The sequence below is a fragment of the Osmerus eperlanus genome, chromosome 21 (assembly GCF_963692335.1).
Source record: "Osmerus eperlanus chromosome 21, fOsmEpe2.1, whole genome shotgun sequence".
NCBI classification, from domain to species: domain Eukaryota; kingdom Metazoa; phylum Chordata; class Actinopteri; order Osmeriformes; family Osmeridae; genus Osmerus; species Osmerus eperlanus.
In genome coordinates, this window is record NC_085038.1 from 5,473,222 (window position 1) to 5,496,278 (window position 23,057).

General features: G+C 41.1%; 1 protein-coding gene across 2 annotated transcripts in view; it reads left to right on the forward strand.

Moving 5' to 3' along the window:
• The first annotated feature begins 1,191 nt into the window (after positions 1 to 1,191).
• Positions 1,192 to 23,057, forward strand: part of zeb2b (zinc finger E-box binding homeobox 2b) — a 63,537-nt gene continuing 41,671 nt past the window's right edge. Inside the window, exon 1 of one of the 2 annotated variants that reach the window (XM_062446615.1) lies at positions 1,192 to 1,475. In XM_062446615.1, coding sequence (XP_062302599.1) covers positions 1,403 to 1,475 — 73 coding nt within the window. In that variant the 5' untranslated portion in view covers positions 1,192 to 1,402. The remainder of the gene's footprint in view (positions 1,476 to 23,057) is intronic. The other variant, XM_062446616.1, reaches the window with a different exon arrangement.

Consider the following 23,057-nt stretch of genomic DNA (forward strand, 5'->3'; position numbering starts at 1 on the left):
AACTTTGCTTACCTGCACAGGTGGATGAGGTGCGCGTTACTCCGTGGTAAAGAGTAACTAGCCTTTGCCTACTCTTTAACAGCAAAACAAAAAGCATTTATTGTCGTTCACAAACCGTTAAGTCGTTAAGAAAAAGAATTAGGGATATATCTACCTCGTACTCAACCATTCTCTCTCTGTCTCCCTCTCTCTCTCCCTCCCTCTCTCTAACCAACTCGTTGTTAGCGTGTTTCAGTTGGCAACCAATAGCCTACTAAAAGAGTTATCTAACTAAACCGCCTATCTTCACAAAATATTTATCAAAATAATTTTCTCAAACTACTAATATGTGGCTAAATTTGTTTTTGACTATAGTATTGGATTTAATTGTATTTTGTTGACAAACAGTTTGAATGTTTTAGTCGTTTTTTTGCGTTAGTGTTTATTTGTTAATAATTCGTGCAGTCAACATTACACTTCTTTCCAGAAATAAGGGTAGGCTATAGCCAGTCTAAATTATACTATTCTTTTCACATCAATGCAATGACGGAAAAGAGCAACGAATGGCTTTTAGTTTAGGAATATTTAGATTCATTTTGCATTTTTAATTGATGTAAATCTGCATTACGTGACCCCACACAAGCCTTTATCTGATTGCATAGAGTTAGACAAAGACTTAAACTGTAGGTTACTTTGGGAAAAAGTGCTTCTTAATTTAGGCATTATTGTTTCTATTGTCATACCTTGCAACCCATAATAAAGTAAACACAGACAAGCTCGTGACGCTCTGATCGAGTGCTCCTAGCATTTGAATGTGAAACATGACATTTGAGAAAGAGCTTCATGTTGTTAACCTAACCCCTTCATTTTGCGTGTAACAAAAGTAGAAACTCTCAATGAGTCTAGTCTGCTAAAGTTAACTCGGCTCAAACAGTGTAGAGCATGACAGTTTACAAAAGGATAGGCTAGTTATGTTTCTATCATGGCAGGACATCACATGGTGAGCAGCAAAAAAAGTAAAAACAAATACTTTTACATGTGATATTCAACACTTTATTAGAACCTTCTAGTAAAGTCAGCAAGCTATTATGATTAATATTGAAGGTGTAATTCCCTGTGTCCTCCTCTGCCTTCTTTACCGTCGTCTGTGTTCCTTTCACTAACGCTGCATCCCATGTCATTTGCTTTTCAGATCTACATTTACTTATCGCTCAGTTATTCATTTATTTTCTTTACATATTGTAGGCCTATATAGCACAAATGTCCAAGGTTCCTTATTTGTTTCATCTGGCGTCTGATTTTCACATAGGATTTCCCTGTATCCACATTGTTGCTGTGTGTTTGGTTGTTAGATATTGAGCCTGCGTGCTGCTGATTCAAGGAGTCGAGTCCATGCGAGCTGCCATCTGATCCACTCTTATCAATGAAGCAGGAGATCATGGCGGATGGCCCCAGGTGTAAGAGGCGAAAACAAGCCAACCCAAGAAGGAAAAACGGTAAGAAAAGACAAACTGTCATTACTAAATATGTGTTTGACTCAAAAGCTTTTATATTGTGACGATAGGTCAGTCTGTTGGTCTGGACAGACTGGGGAAACGCGAAATGCGCTTTCTCCTCTCGTCTCATAGGAGATAAAGGGCTCTAACTGGGATAGAAAGCGTAATGTGAACATATTGTACACAGGCGGATCAACCTCTGTGAAATCAGAAAAAAATACTTAATTGCCGAGTCCGTTAAATCACTATGATATGTTTAACGGAACTTGTAAGAAGTTCTGAGTAGTTTATGCTTCAACAAAATGACTGAGCTGGAATGGGAAGAATGTCAGAAAGTTTCTCGATAACGGTTCTGTCGCGCCAGCTTATTTCCCATAGGTTCAAAACCGTTATGATGGGGAGCGGATTTATGTAGGCTACTGTAGAAATAGCCTACATGTTTTTGCAGGTGTTTTTGAAGTATCTTACGTTAAAGCGTATGTTACTCGGATCTGTCTCTGGATCTACAATTGTTCAGAAATTAGCTTCTTTTAATTCATCCCCCAAAAATTAGGACATTGGCCAATTACAAAATGTTTTTCAGCATATGCACATATTTTGTGCTCTTTCATTCGGTGGAAAGCAGAATAACGCTCTGCTTTGAAAGTGTCCCACTTCATTGGTGACTGTGCAAACGGGTGCATGCAATACACTTTGCGGCGCGTAGACTAGTCTCGTAGTGTGTGCTACTCCAGCTATTGGCTGGTTAGTTATCTCCAGAGTTTATCGGACAGATAATAAGGCATGTCCAAAAAGCCTATGCACATGCTACTGATGAGCGCTTTGACCCGACTTTAATAGAAATTTGTGACTATTATTTTGGCAGTTGAATTCAGTCTGTAGCCTACAGACTTCTCATGCTAAAGGAAGTAGATCATTTCAGTCATGTCTGTCTTTGGTCCGGTTGTGTACTTTTATTCACGGGAATACAAACCGTATAGTGCAATTAGATGCGCATCTGTTGTGCCTTATCCTCGTCATAGTTTAATTGGCTTGTTTTTTGCCTTTATTAAAGGCTGTGTATTGATCTAATCAATGACAACGTTTTCATTACAGCATACACATAACAGCCTGTATTTCCCTGTGAATAGCACATGAGCAAATCTCTTTTTATTGAAAGAAGTATTACAAGTATCATCATGTAAATACAGCATAACCTACCACACATAGTTTACTGTTTATTCAATAGGCAACAGCGCCCACCTGTTTTGCTAAAAGTTTGGATCATATTCAATCACTCCGCATGAGGAAGTTATGTTACCAAACACACACACACACATATACAAATACACACACACTTGAATTTCCCTACATGTATGTGACTTCTTAACATACTCTCGCTTTTCAAACAATTTGAGTTGTATTTTGGATTACTCAATTTTGGAATTCATCTTGTGATATTTTTATAAATGGTATAATTATCACAGTGTTGTGCCCTTTGTAATGTCTTCACCATGCACTGGCTCCAATATCTTTGTCTTTGGGGATGATGGGGTTTGTCTTGAGCTCAGTGGTTATTCTGTTCTACATGGATTCAGTGTGTTGGGTGATAGCAAGGCTTCTTAGTAGGGTTAAGCAGGGATATTATTGAGTAAAATAAACACAAATGCATGGTGAAATGTTTGACATACAGGATATATGAATTCAAATGGGTTTAGGGAAATAATACAAGTTGCAAAATATGTTGATAAATGCATAATTTTTTATAGTCTTTGAGAGAACAAATACGTGCCCCTACCTCTGCTTTTTTACCACAATCAACTGATTGTGTTTATGACGTGAAACTATTAGCAATATATGTGAATAGCTAAGATGTTATTCTATTTGCACAAAATATTGCAATGAGATGTGTGGAGTTGGGTGAACACTAGTGCGGTTTTATGTCAACACATGACAACAAGGTAACTGATAAGAGTTTTACCTGGACCTTCAGGTGAACATTTTCAGTACACACATAGACTCAAAAGAAGTTCATGTGTTACACACAGAAGGCTTATAATTGACAGAACGTATGAAGTATCCTATCAAGAAGTACATTTGCTGAATGTTATTCTGCAATATTTTATGTAGATATAAAAATGTGTCTAAAGTTTTAGCATCTATTGCGGCTAAGCAGTTTTGTTACAGTTGTAACCCTGTCCAGGTGTTGCTAGTCAAATCCAGCTGTGAGGGTCTGCTCTGCTATTTGTTAGTGCAGCTGGCAAAGTGCACGTTAGACCTTGTCCTTTTAACTTGATTAGCCAACCATGGCTATCAAAAACGATTTTTTTAGGGGACTTGTGTTGAGATGAGCAAAGACAGTGAGACTGGACAGTATTTTCCCTGTCCTCTCTGCTGTCAGCTGTTTGACTTGGTCTGTGTTCTGTGTCCTATTTTATGAAGATGGTCCTCTATGAGGAGAACTTTACAATTCTAAAGGTATCTTTAATTTTATTTTATCCTACAACCGACATATGTCCCATCGCAGTGTATTGATTACATAATTCAAGAAAAAAAAGCTTCCCTCGTGGTCCACAAGTTTACTACAATGGTCTGAATGTGATTATTAAAGCTCTGTGCATTCACGCTAAAGGTAAAAGGGGGGCCTACTAATTCTTTGCTGCAGCCTTGCTTCCAGCCCAAACAATGACAGATTCCTTCCAGTCTAAACATTTTGTCCATCTCTATTATTCATTTGCTTTTAAGGTGCATTTGCTCCCCAGTCGAGAGAAAAGCCTTTCCTTTTCACCCCGCCCCTCTTTTCACAAATTTCTCTTCCCAAGGTAGGCAGTATTTTGTTGCTGTCACAGGGAAAAGGAGGGCATGTTTGCAGCGCTCACGGACAATTGATTGTCAGTCGTAATGTGTTTCATTTACATGTTTATAACGTCAATAGTGCTGGGGTGTCCACTGTACCATTCACGCTGCCATTCCCACAAGGGTGCAATTGTCTAAGCAGCCAAAGCAGACACCTTTTTTCTGATGGCTTTTTCACTTGCACAAAAATGGAATGGCACTGCATCAGTGTTTAGAGAAGGATTATTTTGTTTAAGCAAGTGAAATAATTACTGAAGATATTACAAGCCAACAAGAAATAATCTCTCTTCGGCAGGGGGCTGCACTTTCCGCTGTAGAAGAGACAGAGAAGTCAGTCTGCCGGAAGAGATGACTGTCTTGTATGAATCTGTTTCATAGTGTGCAATATTGTAGCTGATTGTATCTATAACGATGCTGTATGATTAGAATGTTGTTGTTTTACACTGCCTCACACTATTTGGCAGTTTACATGATATAGCCTACAACACCCTTAAAAGCATACTGATTGGTTCATGCAACACTGTAGATTTTTTGTTGTTGTATCAAACAAACTAAACATATCTATCTGCCCAGAGCTAGTCCAAGTTGTGAATAGAAAACTGAGCAGTTTTCTCCAGTAATTGTCCTGTATGAATCGCTGAAATAAATTGGTTCTTAGGTGACCATAGATATGTTTTGTTAGTTTTGGATAATTCCTTTTGCATGTGAGAAATGTCATAGCGTATGCCATGTACATCTGGAATTTGTTTTTTATCTAAAAAGATTTTACATATATATATATATATATATATTCAGATTCCCTTAAACATTTTATTTTCTATGTACATACTTTTTCAGTCAAAACCACAAATATATGAAGTTATTAACCCAAATTTGTGTATGTCACATCACGTGCACTCAAGAATTTAGCTCAGATAAACCAGTGAAAAGCAAACCTGATAAATGTTGTGCCAGTACACTGTACCCCCAAAAGCCTAACGATCCTCTTCACACTCAGACCCTGGACACCCATGGAAAAACTTTATTCAAAAAATGTTGACAGAATTTTGTATATATATTTTTTTTTTTACAATTTCCCCCCATTTTGTTCCATTATTTATTTTTTATTTTTTCCCTTGCTTGTGAAGATATTTTCGCCTAACGGGGAGAACACACACAGCACAGGCACCGTTAGCTGAACCCCTGACACCACGGTCTTTGGAATGCCTTAGGTATGATTTCACTTTCGCTCACATCAATGCTGACCTGAATGCCTTTCATATCTGATCCGCCGTGTCTTTCCCAGTAAACATCCCCCGAGGGGAGAACAAAGAAAGGAGCTCTTCTTCTTCTTAATCACAATTCAGCCCTTTCACCGCCAGCAGGCTACATTTGCATTCAGCATCAGAAAGCCTGAGATGAAAAGGGGAAAAAAGGAGAGCAAGAGAGGAGCAAAAAAAAAGGCAGAAGGGTGGGTGGTGAGCAAAATAACTTAGGTGTTTGTGGCTGTTTGTAGGGCCTCCCCTGGTTACAAGCCTTATATAGCTCCTACTCTACCCAGGCCTAACCCTCCTGACAACCAGATAGTGTTACGAGATGGCATGCCCGTACTATTCATGGCCACTCACTCTCACACTTAAGAAAAAAAAGTGTCTGAGACCGATCAGATTCTACGTAAGAAGTCTAATATAGTTAGGAGCAGGTGTGTTCAATATACAATTGTGTGTTTTTTTCTCTCCCCATTTAGCAACACGAGCTGGGCAACAAAATCTGACTGGCAATTATCAGATCACATTCTTTACGGATACTATTGTGGATTCCTCATAAATGTGTGTTTGTATGTCAGTGAAAGAGCAGGTGTTTCTGGGGTCAAAGACAGTCTGGGCTGTCCCATTGTGCTCAGTGAGAGCTGTTTCAGACTCTCCACAGTTACAATATGCTGGGTTTTTTGAAAGACCTACTGGTTTTGTGCCATGGGATGGAAAAACACTTTTAAATGATATTGGCTTTAGTGTTTCTCTTTACTAAATCGCCTGGTTCTCTCCCTTCAAGATTAGAGTTTTGTTTTTGGCCCTTTGAAATCTGGACCAAATGCAACAAAGTTTTAAACGCAGTCTTTTTTTCAAAGTTGATTGGCAAGATATCTTTATTGTGTAAGATCTCCTTTTCTTCTCTCTTAATTAGATGGGATGCAAATCAGTTGCCTAGCTAAGAAAGGGGATGGTACAACTTTAAATGCATCATGTGATATGAATTCCCTTTTTTTCCCCAGAACTTTTTGTTAAGAAAAAGGATTATCTGTACACCTTCCCCCTCCCCAAGCTGTGCGGGATTTAGGCAGATTTACTTCAGCAAACACCTTTGGACACTGGGGAAAGTAGAAGTCTGTTTGCAAAAGGAGCCTTTTGTTCCGAGAGGTGCACGGATAATGCCTTACTAGGCAGGCGTGATATTAACCCATGCTCTGATGCCAGGGAAACTGGTTAACTCTTTGTGGACACGCTCTCACTTTGAGAACTCATGTCCGTGTTTATGCATCTCAGGAACATTTTGTCCGTCATTGCTGAAAAGTTGCATTGTCCTCTCCACCCTCTTACACTTGTGTGCCACGGAAGGTGTTTCATGTGACACTTAGTATGTCAGGAGTCTGGCATTTATCGTGTCTAGTAGGTCTCTTGTGTATGTCCAGTATCATAGAGTAGTGGTTTGAGAGGAATAAAAGGCCATAGAACACTCAACCTATAATTCTAGCTGGGGTTCATTTATTCCTCAATGGTCTCAGCTGTCCTGTAGCTGCTGGTCTTTCACCCATGTCCTCTATGTTCCATAGATCTGTCTCTTCAGTGAACCACAGAAAACAAGGGTAGCTTGAGTTTCTTGCATCATCACTAACACCAGTGTATGAATCACTTCACTAGTGAAGCAATTCTCAACTGTATAGTCCTCATATGCTGGTACAATATTGTTTGAACGATGATTCGAGAACAGTTTGTTCTACTGCCAGCCCACCTCTCTGTGACTTAGCCGGGTCTGAAATGTCAAAATAACATTCCCGAATGCTTGGTTGTTGTTGTTTTTTTTTAAATGATGGGCCTGATAAGCTATATCCTCTTTGTCCTGTGTTGAATCACAGACTATGTGGTGGTTGTCAGCAGGTTGTGAGGACGTCAAGAACTCACGGGGTGTGAAAGAATGAATGATGGAGGAGAAGTGACAGAATTAAAGGTGTTTGCGGCGGCGTTCCGCCGTGTCTCAGGCTTAAAGCCCTCTCTGTCACCGTGCTCTTGTGATTTGACAGTTCATATCTACTCCCCTGTAAGGTGATGTATGCCTGCACAGTGTCGACGCTCTCCGGCTGAAGTTGCACATATTCACGAATGTCTTCCTCTCCTTTTTGAGCTTTTCCATTCCCGAGCGTACCTACAAACGCAAACACTGAAATAGAAATTTCAGTGGACTGGCAAATAATTGCATGCATTTGGACTTCATTTATGTGTGTAGCTTATCCAAAGCTACGTTTTTCATGCATTGGGTGAAAAATGCATTTTAAAATATCATGGCTCATTTGAGTTGTTCTCAAGTGAAAACACAGTCTTTATTGGGCCCATCCGTTCTGTTCATCCCCACTGTTTGCACATATTCAGCTGTTTACAATGTCGTGCATGTGATTTTCATCATTTTCCAAGTGTCAACTTTCATATTTGCGAAGAACACTTGGTGTGACTTGCAGCAGGTGGCTGAGCATGTGTAAACTAACATTTAGATTTCTTAATTAAACATATGAAAAGTTGTTAAACACCTTGTATTTCAAATCTCAGCAGCGCCATTTCTTCCTCACAATGTGAATCTAGAAATCCTTCAAGGTAATCGAAATAGCTGATTTCACCCCCTGTGCGGTTTGTAGATTTTCCTCATGAGTAAATACGGTGAACATGTATGCCATTTGTTCCTCCACATCCCCACCAGTCTAAACAGCATGTACAAGGTCAATAATGACTGCATTTTGAGGTCTACAGAAACTGTGATGCCAGTGATAATGAACAGGGGTAGCCCCCTCTGCTTCTCTAAGAAGAAGAGCAGAAGTGGTAGGGTAATTCTGATAAAACAATCCGCTATATCTCCCAAGAAATGGCTTTTGATAACATCACTGCAATTCCAGTTGTATGCCACAGTACAGTGTTCCTGTCACTGTTGATGCCCCCTTTTGTGTTCTAAGTTGTCACCTTTATGAAAAAAGAAGTGTTGAGATCATCCCTCAGTTTTGTCCTCTAAATTCGACAAGTTTCACCAAGTCAACCCCCCAGCCCCTAAATACCCCCCCCCCCACACACACGCACACACACACACACACACACACACACACACACACACACACACACACACACTCACACACACACACACTTTGATGTATGTTTGATTGTCGGTAGGAAGAGCACTCCTGGCAAGGTCATGGGCAAGTGGACCAATCAATAACAGATCTGTGGATTAAGGTATCGTGACATCTGGAAATGTCTGCCTTTTTCACATACAACTAAACTCATTTTACACTGGACACTTTTGCCTTTAAAGTGAGCTAATAGAACATGTTATCTCATCAGGTCTCATTTACATTCATTTATTCATTATGCAGACAGTAGCCAGGCACCTAGAGAGGCTTCCTCTCTACCTTTCCATGGAAAAACGCATGTCTGATTTAGTTTATGTCCTGTGTCCATGCTGAATATTGAAGTAAACTCTGCTGTGTTATTTCTACATAATTGCACTTGATTGCTGAGAAGATTAGGCCATTTGTAACACTACAGATTTTACTCAATTTAAATGCTTTCATCTTATCGTTGATCAAATGGGCTCTTAACTGAAGGTTGCAGGAGTAAAGGAAATTGTTGAAATTATGTTCCCCTTGTTATTCAAACATACATTTAACCTTTGGTAAAAGTGAACCAAGGAGAAAGAGGAGAGAAGAAAAACGCCCCCCCTTAAATGTCATCCGTAGTAAGGACATGTGTAACGATAGTGTGTGAACTAGTCTGGCCTCGTAAAAACTCAAAGAGGTGAATTCACGTGTTAATGGGTTTTGACTGGAGATGAAGCCCCCTGAACGCCCTGTGTCCCGCCGCTGTCAAACACGAATGTCAAACAAACACCTCCTCAGGTAGCGAGGGGATAATCACACCGACAGCCCTGTCCTCAGCCCTTTCTGACTCACAGGACAGGGGCCCAGGCTGAGGCTGTGTTGCCAGGACTGAGGCTTGGGCTGGGGTCCTTGCAGTGGCCCGAGTCAGGACCTGCTTTGGGTGTGTATGGAGCTGGGCTATGTCAGGGTTTATGTTTGTGCTGAGAATGGAGCTGGGGCATAGCCTGGCCTTTACCTACCCAAGCCCTATTCACTTCCAATGAGGGCAGTCCAGCCATCCAGCCATCCAGCTAGCTAGCCAGCCAGCCAGCCAGCCAGCCAGCCATTCTGGAACTCTAATTACTGCTACTCCCAGCACCCCACCCAAGGGAAGTGACTGTCTTATCAGTCAACTGTCTTGTTCCAACATTCCTGAGATAAATTCTCTATCACGTTGTTATTCTTACTACTGAGAGGTATTAGAATTAGCATGCCCATCAAAGTAGACCTTGTACTTTCTTATTCCCAACCACCATGTCAGTGGTGATATGTTAAACTGGAATGTGCTATTGGCAGCATAGTCAAATAATGGACGAGCAGAAGTATCAAACTGAGTGACTGACATCAAAGAAGTGAGGATGATGAAGTCATGTAAATATATGGCTGGCAGTGCAGCAGTTAGGGTAGAGCCATACAGGTACTTAGTCTTGTGAATTAAAGGATTAATCAAATTGCACTTCACGGTCCAGGTAGCATCGGTGCTTTGTTAAGAAACGTGTATGAAGGGGAAAGTTTCTCAATATTCTGTCTGTATTCATTTAAATGTCAGAGGCAGAGAGAGAGGGAGAAAGAAACAGAGAGAAACAGATGAGAGAAAGAAGGAGAGTGTTTTCTCTTTCTAACCGTTCTTTCCCGGTACCTTATAAACTGGCAATCACTGAATCTCTAATGTTATTACTTTTCATAATTAGTTACAGCAACACTCATTCCATGACTGGCGGAAAGGAGTATTCCTTAGTAATTAAAGTAATGAAATATTCATTTATGCTACCTTTTCAGCAGTCTCACAAATGAGGCAGCCATACTTAATGTCGACTCTGCCTCTGATTTTATTATAATGGCAGCCTGGCACGTCTGCAATTAGTACTTCCACTGACAGTTACAATTTCTGAGGGGCGGTAAGCAGGGCGAGGGGACGTGAGGGCCTGGCACTATTACATGTGCGAAGCCTCCCTGTCTCTTTAACCTTGTTGTGTTTTTTTTTTCTTTCAACGCAGAGGTTACCTTTTCCCAACGGTGCAAAATCGACTTGACATAACTGTTCATCAGTTTCAGGATTCTCCCCTGAGGTATTTGCATCAAATCAGCCCAGTCAAGCTTCAAGTTGAAATTGGCAGGCCAGAACCTGACAGGGAAGGGACCGGGGAAAGAGACAGCTAGGGTGTAGGCAGCGAACTGACAGCGGCAGGGCGGGAGGGTGAGACAAAGCTAGCCCGGCCTGGGTGGAAACACAGGAGAACCTCCCCCCTATTCCCCCTAGGGAGCAAGGGCACAGGGGTAATGGGTGTAAAGTTAGGAGGTACCAAGCCTTCTCATCCACATTTTTGTCTTTTTTTTCCCTCCTCATCAGTCCTCAGGGTGTGGGAGAGGGAGTGTGGGCTTTATTTAGTATGGGGGAAGGGAGCGGCCTTTGTTGTTTTATATTGACCAGAAAAAAAGGTTTAGTGTAATGGATGATATTGCTTTGGATCAAAATGTCTCAGTGAGTGCAGGCGTGGATATTGAGCGTCTGGCACTGGGAGTAACTCTTTAACAAAGAAAAAAGTAGCCACTTTCCGCTACAAACTCAGATAGACTCACTGGCACACACGCACATGCCCAAATCTACATGCTCACAGATGAAGCAGGCTCAATGATTACACTACCTGAAATTGGTCAATCATTGGATATAGTTGCATAGCATGGTAATGTTCTTCCATTCCTTTCTTACAGTATGTCCCTTAGAGAAATGGAGATTGGACTTGTGTGATGAAACTTTTAGTGATTCTCGCTGCTCCAATTCTGTCTATGCAACGTCACAAAGTAGTCTTCTGTAAAGATTCTGTTGTAAAATGTAAAAATCCCCTAAGAGCAGAATTGAAAGCCTCTTAACATACATTCCTATTAAGGGGGAGTCAGAGACGTGAGTAGCCCATCATTGTTTCTTTATTCATGTTTGCCTTTTTCATCTTTTCTTTGCACACATATTTAAAATATATTTGCACCTTTAACAGCCCAGGAGTACGAGTCTGACTCTCAGGTCTTTTCTCTCTCTCTCATTCTATCACACCTCACTCTTTCTCCCTTTCTCGTCCTCTCTCTCGCTTCTCTGTCTGCCTGTCTTACCCTCTCTCCCTCTCTTTTTCAGCTTTGCATGTGACAGGCAGGGTCTGACTGGTTGATGCCCGTTCGACAGGCAGCATTGAGTTAAAGTGGTGTGACGGCAGAGTTTTGTTAAGCTGGGAACAAAGACCTGGAGATGCTGGGCCGGTATTGTCTGCGTGCATATTGGCCTTGTCACAGTTTTGCAGGATTTAATGCTCTGTTTATTTCTAGCCATCGCCACTAATAGTCAGAGAGGGTGCTTCCTTTTTTCCCCAAATTATTTTATATACGTGCAAAGTTTTCTGTAAATCTCCTGAGGCTCTCTTGAAATAAGTCACAGGATGACACCGTGGTACACATGTGTTCGGTTGAGGAAGACATTCCTGGATTCTGTATTTTAACAGTTTCTCTTTGACAATTTTTTTTACCACCCTCCCTCTTTCTCCCTCACTCTCACTCAGTTGCATAAAGTATATTACTCCAGTCGTGGGGGGAACCCTGTCGTGTTGAACATGCATGCTCCATGTGCAGTCAGTCTTTCCGCACCAAAGTTTGCTCACAAAACGCCATGGCCTGTGGCTGGTCTTTAGTCCTCCCTTTGCATGGTCTCTGCTCAAACTGAAAGCTGTTTTCAGTGGGATTATCAAGGGAGGCTGCAGGGGGAAGGTAGACATTGGGAGTGCTGTTTCATGGCCATAGCTGCAGCCAGGTCTGGGCTAGAGGTCTGAACAGGGCCTCCACTAGATAACTGGAGGCCAGTCCTAGCCATGCCCGCTTGACCTGCTGACTTCCTTCTGATTCAGCCAGCTCTAAAGACATTTGCCTCTGTTTAGGTGCATCTCTGTTTGTCGATGAAGATGCTACGTCAGGAGGTCACATGCTGAGTGAGAGGGGCAAAAGCATTTGGACAGAAAAGCAACAATGACGACGGCATTGTTTTAGGGAATTTCCTGCATCGTTGTCCTTTTTTGTATTTTTTTATTGTGACACTCACTGTGACATTAATATAAAAGGAAGTTCCTGAGAACAAGGCATATAAAAGTCCTCTAAGACACAGTCTTCTTCTTCAAACCCAATGATATTTTCACGAGCTTATAAAGATTATGAGTCCATCCCTGTAGTACCCATCTGTGCTTTCATTTGCAACTGTCTGCACTGTAGTAAAAGGGGAGGGGAAGGGAATGACTTTCATTTTGTTAAATAGTTGGTTAAGGTCGAAGGAGATAAAGATGACATAGTTAAGTCTCTTTTTTTCCCCTGGGCTCATGCTCCAGCAGAACTGAAGCTGTTGGGTAGACAATGTAGACAGCTACACCTCATTTTTTTTGCAGTAGTGCTCGCCAGATTTCTGACATTAAACCAACAGGAACTGGCAGTCATAGGGTTAACAGAATTAAACAATTTGTAAACAGATGAACTCAGTCTATCCAACATTTTTTTTTTTCTTTACGAAACAATTACAAAATTACAGTAGATAAAAATTGTCCGCCGCCTGTATTTATGCAATCAACATAACGAAGAAACAAAACAATTTAATGTGGAAAAATCATCATTCATCTGCATTATAATTACTTCTTTTTCACATCTACAGGGTGGTTAATTAAAATTGTGATTAAATGCGGCTGCGCTACCTAAGATGTCTTCCCCTAAACAGGTGGTACAGAATTTAAAAGTGAAGAGAAAAACGTAATTAGCATTGGAAATTGAGAAATTGCCTGCAAGAATCGGTGTTAATTTCAGTCACTGATGAGGTAATTTATAAAAGGAGCACTGCAGAGACTGTGCAAACTCAAGATTGCCATCCTGGCTGCTCTTTCCATTCCCAGCATGCAGGTGAAACTGTTTGCAAAATATTGAAGCTATTTGGTATTCAGTATTCGTTTGCATCAGATTGGTATTCCTTTCTGCTGTTTCTGCTAAAATAAACACCAAAGACAAGATGATGACATTCGAAATGTCTTTTTTTCCAGATGAATCAGTCAGAAAAACGTCTTTCTGGCCAAAAAATACGGTCACGTGTGGATGTGTCCTCAGAAACACAAGGTTTGACCAGTTGTAAAAACAATCTATAGTCTTCATTTGTTCCGTCCACTGTGTCTGTAGCACCTCTTACTGGGACCAAACTTCTCACTCCCCTGGCCAGCGTCTTTAACCCAGTCACATTTTCCAAAGAATTCACTTAAAGGACAGGGGGCTGCTACTGGTGGCCTGTGCCTCCATTTATGTTTTCTGGGAATTAAGTTAGTGTTCATCATCACCTTGACCTTGTTACGTCAGGTCTGGCGGGAGATAAAGTGTTCGGTAATGTTCGTTAGACTCCAACTTTCAGATTTGAATTTTTAAGATCATCATCATGTTCCATGAGGTGCCATGGTGTTCCTGGGCCCCTGTTTCCCTTTCACCAGTTAATGCGTTCAGTTTTTTTGATGAGCGGTTCATCCACAATTTGTTTGCATAGAGATAGAAAAGCATTGTCACATTTCATGTGCGTGTGTTCCTTCAACTGTCATTTCCCAAGAATTAGAGAGGTAATGAACATAGTTTAGTGTTAGTGATTATGGTCCTAAATGCTGTCTCCATCGTTGTGAAGCAATAATGAACATGAGTGTACAGTTCACTAGGACATATCGACTTCACTATATCTTAGCCTTTAGTCCAGTGAAAATTCAGACCCATCACCCAGTATAACCCCTCCACCCAACCCCCCCACCACCACCACCAGAGCTCTCAGTGGTTTCCACTGTCCTGTGTGATTCAACAGCTCCCTCACTTACCCGCACAGCTCCCAAACTTGAACAGCTATGTGACACGTTTTTTTTGTGTGTGTGTTTTTTTTTACCTCTTGTTTGACATCCTTGCTGGGATTGTTTGTTGTATTTTGTGTTTGGCTGCATCCTGAGACCCAAGGTGGCTGCCTTTGTTACAGCATGTCAAATGTGGTTTAACATGCAGCCATTTATCTTTAAAGCCCCTCGTGCACAATGGCTGGGGTGTGCACGGCCGATTGCGAGGAGCGGCGAGGCGCGGAGCAGAAAGTGCTTCCTTTCATACATGCACTCCCCCCCCCCTCCCTCCTCCTCCTCTCCCCCAAGCCCCTCTCTTCTTCACAAGCATATCCCTTCATTATTGTTTTATTTTATTATTTTCAGAGTCACTCCACTGAACAGGTCAGGCCTGTATCTGACAAGGTATTTCTGAATTTTGTGAACCTTCACCAGACAGATTGTTCAGTGCAAGTGTAGTGTAACTGAGCAGCTTGTTGCCCGGTGAAGTGTGGAAAATAAGATTGAGGACAGATTTTTTCTTTCTCTCCTTTTTTTTCCCAAGAACCTAAGATAGTTGAACAGATTTGTGGTGACTTGAGGTTCACTGTGCCATAACATTATTCCTACCTTGGTATACTTCATTTCTGCTTGACAAAGTGTAATGTAACATTTCCAATGGCTCCTACCCTTTGTTTAACCTGATACTGCACTGTGATCCATAAACATGTAGCGTTTCTAGAGTCTCTAAAGTGCCCTAACACAGGAGTGAAAAGAGATATAGTGGATCGGTGTTGCCCCTCTAAACAAAACAGCCAAAGGGTGAGCATAGGTGTCCTTTAACTAATACGATGCTTCCCGAAAAAGCAAATCCTTGCATTATCTGACAGTTGAAAGTGAACTTTATAATCTATTGTTGTATTATCTTGTTGTGGAGGAGAGAGTTGTTTAGGTATATACTTGTTTGTGTGTGTTTGTAGTTGTGTGTGTGTGTGTGTGTGTGTGTGGAGGGGGTTGGGGGGCTGTAGAAGAAAGGGGGGATATGGAATTGGCTGTATGAAGGTGACTCCTCTGCTTCACAACTCTGTATATGAGAGGAGAATATTTCTCTTAAACCCCTAGGGAGTTACTCTACAGTGTCTAAGATACAGAGAGAAAACAATCCCTAATATCAGTGAAAACCTCTAGTTTGTTTATGTGCACATAATGTGAGTCTGTCCGCCTGGGAACTGCCACAAATGGGAGAAGTATGCGTGGATTTCACAGGTAACAGGATTACGTGGGCACATAATTGATCCATTTGGGGGAAAAATGACAGCGCTCTAAAGAGGCCTAGGCCTTTGGAAATGGAGTTTATGAAACAGGCATTCGTAAATTCAAAGGAATCAATATGTCAATTTTATTACATCTCTAGGCCAGATGCGCTTTAAAGGAACAGTACCCCACATTTGTGTCTTTCTCTGTGTGTGTGTGTGTGTGTGTGTGTGTGTGCGTGTGTGTCACAAAGGTCCTCAGTGGCCATTTTACTGTTGATATTTTTACTATTGGTGGGGGTAGGTTACCAAGGTATCAAATACCCTTTTCCCAGGCATATTCATTTGGTGAAATATGTTTGTCAATGCAGCTGTTGATTCATGACTATTATTCTTAAGAAAAAGCCATTTAGTAAGACTGGGAAGAACAATAAAGTATTTCAGAGCTTGCTCATAGTCATCCATTTATAAGGCCAGGAAACTAGATTAACACTGTTCTGCATTTTCATCACTAAAATATTCACATTTCATTTAAATACAACTGCATCCCAGGCAAGATTTAATTACCAACCACCGCTATAATGCAAATGAATAATGCAGTAAAGACTGATGCAAACGGATAGAAATGTAAGCCGCATGGATGTTTTCTTAGCAGAAAAGATGGGGGGGAATAGGCTCCAAATTTTTGAGTCAAATCTCATAATGTCTATAGTGCAGGCTGCCTGCTCTCATTTCATGCAGGTGGGAGAAACTAAAGAGAGAGCAAAAAATAAATAAATGGAGCACAATTATAGGGCCTAGTTTTTGGGCGTTTGTCAGGCTTTTTTTCAACATTGTAGTAGTTCATTTTCCAGTAAGTAAATAATAAGAAGTTGGTGATGCTTGCATTTTTAATTCCATTTTCCTCCTTTTTTTTGTTCTGTTCACTGACTGACATCTGCTATCAATGCTAAGCAGGTGTTCCTGTGTAAACAGACGTGCCCTGTTTGGGTTTCGCCATCCTCGCTACTGCGCACCCAAATGAGCAACGTGATTAAGAATCCTGTAAATTTTTGAAAGGAAACGGATGGCTGCCCGGCTAGAACATAATTACACTGCTCCGACATCCGCAGCTCACCGGCGAAGCCAGAGCCAAAGAACAGCATAAATTAATAATATATAATAGCATCTTTCTTGTAATTCATAAATGAAATAAAGTGAAGGGGAGTATCTGCTGATAAGTTTTTTTTTTTTTTTTTATTGGGGGGGGGGGGGGGGGGGGGTTTGGGTTGGGCGTAAGGCTCCAAGCTAATTTTCGGATATTGAGTGAAGATTATATATATGTCTCTGAGATGCGTAACTCAACACAGGATTGTTTAAGATGGTTTTATAGACCTTTGTTTTTAACATTGTTTTTTAAGCTAGTTTATTTACCAAATGAGTCCTCAAACAAAAGTCATCTTCTATGTCATTTCTTCTCCATGACACCAATGAAGCACATGTGTGGTCAGAAGTTTGAATGTACTTCATTTATGTCGGTATTGCTAAGTGTAGTAGTTTTCATTAGTGAAGTAGTTGGTTTGTGCTAATCCACCAACTAAGGCACCGCAAAACATCAAACTTGAACTGTTCACAAACCTTAAAATGATCAAATGCTTTCTGTCACCATGTTATCTGTCCCCTGGACATTTTTTTGCTTTTAGCATTTGTGCTTCCCATCTCATTGTTGGTCATGCACTATCTTAGCACATCTTGAGATAAACATCGGCTTCCCACCAATGGCAATCTTTCAGGAGTGCAAACAGATGTAATCAAAGTTTAATCTTAAGAAAAGGATACAAAACTCATACCCAAAGGTGGAAAATGATACACATCGGTCAGAGTGAGCTTAGAAGCGGGTGAAATAAATATCAAAATTCGAATCAGACAATTTTACCATTCATAAAACAGTATAATTAATTGTCTAAGGAAATGTGTTTCAGTTAGATTCTCTGTAAAAAAAAAATCTATTGGGTAAGACAGGGAGTCTGGAAAATTGAATTGTTTCAGACAAAATGGATTTGAAAGGAGAACTTTCTCAGAGGGAGTTCAAATGGTCACCTCTCTAGGAAGCAAGGGAAATGAAGGTAGCTTGATGCCCTGACAGACTGAAACCTTTACAGGGGCAGTGTTGACAGTTATCCATTTTTTATCTTTTGGTGAGGAGAAACTACTCCCTTACATTCCATTTCCACAGATAATGTGGGGTTGTTGTACTATGTTTTTGAGCACTATCACACGATGCACGAGAATGTGTTTTTGAGTTGTATAGCAGTGCAGGGGTACCGCATTTTTTCAACTTCTCAGGATGTTATATGTGTCATCTCAGCCAACCTTCCCTGTATGGTCAGTGGAAGTATGATGGTTCTTAAAGGTGTGCCTCTCTGTAAACATGTGTAAGGGAGGCCTCGCTTCCATTCCATTCCCTTTAATCAGAGACAGAGATTACATCCTCCCATTCGGATACATGATAATTACACTTCTAGTGAACGTTGAGCTCTGAGGTTTGCCCAAAGACTGGGAGGGACAGGCCCAGATGCTGACAATTATATTAGAGATATACGTGTGTACACACCAGTTAGTGGCTACTTTTACCCTCATCACTGCCAACAACAGAAAAAAGCAGTGCTTCTAAATACGATACAGTAACTCTCAGTGTAGTAAACAACTGTGGCAATATGTTGAAAATAACTTTCCAAACAGCTGTGGGGATTCACGGTGTAGTTAGTCGATTGGGCCCATAAAAGAGAGATAGAGAGGCAATAAGATAGGTAGAGTTGAGAGAGAAAAAATACAGTCTGTGCATCTTTGTTTTGTCCTGGTTGCATCGAGAACACACCTTGTTTACCTCTGCCAGATGCTGTGAGATGATCTTCCCAGAGTGGGGTCACCGCAGGCTACCCAGTGGACAATTTGCTGAATCAAGAGGGTGATTGTGTCTGGTGCCAGTCAGTTGCAATTAAGGACAGGATCAGGGGTGGCCCCCAAGCCTGCGTAGCCTCTCAGGCCTGGCCCCATACAAAGCAGCTCACCTGAAAATAATCGTCCCAACAGCACCCTGATGCAAATGAGCCCTGAGGTTAGCGTGGGAAAAAGGAGCACTGTCGCTCAGCTAGGTGACCCACTGAGCAGGGGGTCTGCCTCAGGAGAGGCCTTTGTTTCTGCCCCCGTTAAAAATAGTCCCCCCTCAGTCTGGGCCAGGAGAGAGAGAAAAAAAGCTGCTGGTGATATATAGTTTGTTTAACAAAGGGAGGGGTGTGTGTGTGTGTGTGTGGGTGGGTGGGTGGGTGTGGATGGAAGATTATGCCTTGGTTCAGATTGTTTCTTTTGAGGTGATATTCGGTGTGAGAATCCTCAAACTGGGAATGAGATGAAGCAGTTCCAGTGTTCAGTAGTGGTTGTCAAAGCATAGAGAACACCATGGAAGTTTGGAATGAGAGACAATATGGGCTAAAACACAAACCCCCTATTTGACCCTAAATCTAGGTTAAATGCAAATTCAGACAAGCAGAGGAGACAGTTATAATTAACATGTTACTCATATAGATGCAGCCGACCATAAGCTCTGAGGATAGGGTGTTCTCTGCATTTGCCCACTAAAGCAATCAGCGGTAACACTAATTACAATATAGATGAAATAGTGTGTGAGCCTGTAAAGAGGACTGATAGTCACTCTCAAAATAAGACCTTGCAAGTATCATGTTCATTCGATAACGCTAATATGTCATTCTTGTGAATTGTCCAAATTGTACAAGATATTGTGAATAACATATCATTACCTCCCAACAGCAACATCATTGGGCATATTTGAACCTTTAACAACAAACCTTAAGATAGTTTTTTTGTTTTCCATTAAGCTTCTGTTTGTGTAACCTGCAAAGCAAATTGATTGATAATCTCTTCTTTTTTTCCCCTTTCGTTCCGGTGATGGCCCTACCCGTTATGAATGTTCATGTGGCAGCAGGTAAGCACTTTCATATCTTTGTGGTTGTGTTGAAAGAGTTGTTCTGTCTCGTTCTAGGATATGTACTGTGGAACAGTAACTATAATAACCGGGATAACCGTGTGTGTGTGTGCATGGTCTGTATCATTGCACCTGACAGATCAAGCTCCAAGCCCTTACAATACCTCTGAAAGACCTCTGTTCTTTTTGAAAACCTGCAAACAACTTCCATGACAAGGACTTTTCTTAAAAGGAAGCGTGTTCCCACTGCTCTCAATATACAGTATGACACACTAATACTTCTCTCCCTTAATTATTATTTATTGGCAGTTCTTCTGGCCGTATACTCTCCCCATTTGCTCTGCCCCTTTATCACCGGTCTAAATAATTTCTACAAATAAGGAGCTTTTCACAGCATGCAAGGAGCTCTCAGCTTTTACTCATCAAACTTTAATCGAAGCCGCATTTTAGTTTTTGAATAAAGCACACTTAAAAAATTTAGATGCAAATTATTTTGCATTATTCATGCTCTCTGCATCCTTGTAGATTTAAACATTTCCGAGGCCACCTTGATTCAAGTAATTACCTAGGCCCAGGCTGCTCCGTCATGAATAAGGTATTTCCTACAAGCAAAGTATGCGCCTGATGAGCTTTTAAAGTGGCTTTACACTGAACTTTTGTATTGCTTCTTGTGCATGAGTGACTCGAACATGCATCGCAATCCGTCTCAGGTGGGGAATACTGGCAGGGAAGCCATGAGTGACAGTCAGGAGTTGGAGCCCAAGCCTGTTCTCTCGCTTTTCTAACCCCCACATCTTGCCTCGTGCCTCTTTCTCTCTCTATGTCTTGCTGTTGAACACACACACGCACCTTCTCTCCCCTTGTCACTTTGCCCTTAGCCTTGTGTATCTTTATCCATTTCACTCTGAAGGCTCCCAAAGTGTTTTAGATCTTAGAGTCTTAATGCCCATCTTTATCCAGTGGCTTTGGATCTCTTCTGACATGAAAAGGGAGAGCCAGCTTCTCTGTTTTACCTGGGTGCCAGAAAAGATCCTTAGAAATAACACTTGGATTTGTTTGGCAAACCCCATAAATCCATTTCTATTTGTACTGTTACTGTAAGAGATAGAAGAAAGATTTTTTTAGACATTTGTCCTTTAAAAGGGAAGAGTCAGGCATAATACATTTAAATTACCTTAAGTCGTTTAACTATACTGCAAAGATCCTACTGCATCAAGCATGTTGACTTGTACCTGTAGGTATTGACAGCTGAGATCAATTGTAATTTGCCCTCAAAGTTCTTGCAGATGGAGATGTCTGATCCAGAGCAGAATCATTTATCTGAGTTGGTTCAATGTAACGTGAAAGAGTTTTTAGAAGAAAAGAGAGACGCCCGTTTTTATTCATGTCATCACACACACAGAATCCTCTAAAGAGCATTGAGAAAAGGCTTTATAGATATATAAAATAGGGATATCAAAGACTTGCAACATTAATATCAAGATAATGACTTAAAATATAAGATAATGAACCTGTTACATGTTAGCCAAGACAGTGAACAATACAGAGTGAGATTCCAAGAGAAGAAAAGAGGAAGAGAAAAAAAAAGTAGTTGACACTGTGACTCCATCATCTTTACTACCCAGCAGAAGAATTAATATTTAAACATTCTAATAATGTAGCCTTGCCTTGCATTCACTTTTAAGCAAAGCAACAATATTTTTCACCTGGGGTAACACAATGATTTTTCTTCCTGCTGAGTGCAATTTCCCTTTGTAATGTTGTGGGGAGCTCCCAACTACCTCCATGCAGCTAGGCTCCCATCCCCCAACCCAGTTTGGTGATTTTATAATATTTTTCATCACTAAAATGTATTCATAGAGATAAATATTTTGAAATGAATTTTCCTGTCCATGAGCAAAGTCGGTTGAGGCCAGGCCTCCCTCAATGCAGAGTTCATTCCCTTGAGAACCAAGCAATGATTCATAAATGTAACCTGTTATGAGAAGTAACATTGTGAAGAAGAAAAAATGACATAGACTGCAACGTTTTGTTATTTGAACATCTAAAGGAAGCTTTTGGATGATGTTGATGCTGATGCTGTATGTGCTCTCAAATCCCATGAGTGTTAGCTATAAATGAACGGGTGATTATTATTTTCTGATACCACGTACATTTATAGCTCTCCACTTATACTTGTGGCTCCCAAACATTCTCTCTGAGGACGGACTCATTTCAACATCATCAGAGTACTTCCAGAGAGCAGGGAAACTATGTAGGTTAAGCAAAACTAAAACCCTGCTATTATCTTCAAAGGTGTAGGTAGCTGGCAACTCTCAAGAGAATACATAAAACAAACACATACAAAAACAATGGAAATTAGCTGGTTGATTGTATTCCCACTGGCACAAATGTTAACATTGAGAGAAGATTAGATGTGTGTGTGCTGTCAAACAAAATACATTACAGATGCCTTAAGGTTTTCTAATTGATCAGGAAAATGAATTGCTGAGGCTGAATTGAAAGACATAAATAAGAGTTATGTGTTCAGCCTTTCTGAACACCGAGGGTTGTATTGGGAGGGCTTATAAAGCTGTTGCTGTTTTACTCCAAGTACAACACACCTTGCTTATGCCAGCTAGTCCCTGTGCTGAGATACTATTTTAAGACCAAAAACTATGATTTACGCAAGGTGTATTCATTTTATGAATAATTGTGAGCGAGGAGCCCAGGGGCAATGAAAAAAGCCAACTTAAGGTGAATAAGCACCTTTTTGTTTGGAGAGAGTCTACTCCTTTGGTATATGGTGTAACTGACTGAAATCCTAAAAGCAGCGGCACCTCATAAAGAGAACATAAAAGAAGAAAAAAAAGACATATTGTTTACTTCCCTACACTGACTTCATGCCATTAACGCTCCCCAGAGTCAGAAGTCCAGCTTTTCTTTTTAGCCCGCCACCTCAACTTCCCCACCTCTGGAATGATCGCAGGGGCCCTTTGTAAAAGGATAGCTCATCTTAAACAGGGTATGACAGAGCAAGGGCAGAAGGCTCCAGTTCACCAGTGCCCTCCAGGCAAGAGTCATACATGGCTACGAGGAATGCCAGTCAGAGATCAGCACACAGACACTTGGAGGTGAAACCTGAGAAGATTTATAACATTGAAGGTAACAGTTTAAGGCCACAGCTTGAGCATGAAATAAAACTTTGTGCTGAGGGAGACCACTGACAGAGGTGTGTGTGGGAGGTGAGGGAGGAGGAGGAGGGGGTTCTTTTTTTCGCCCCCCACCCCCCTAGAGAATGCCCCGTCAACCTTC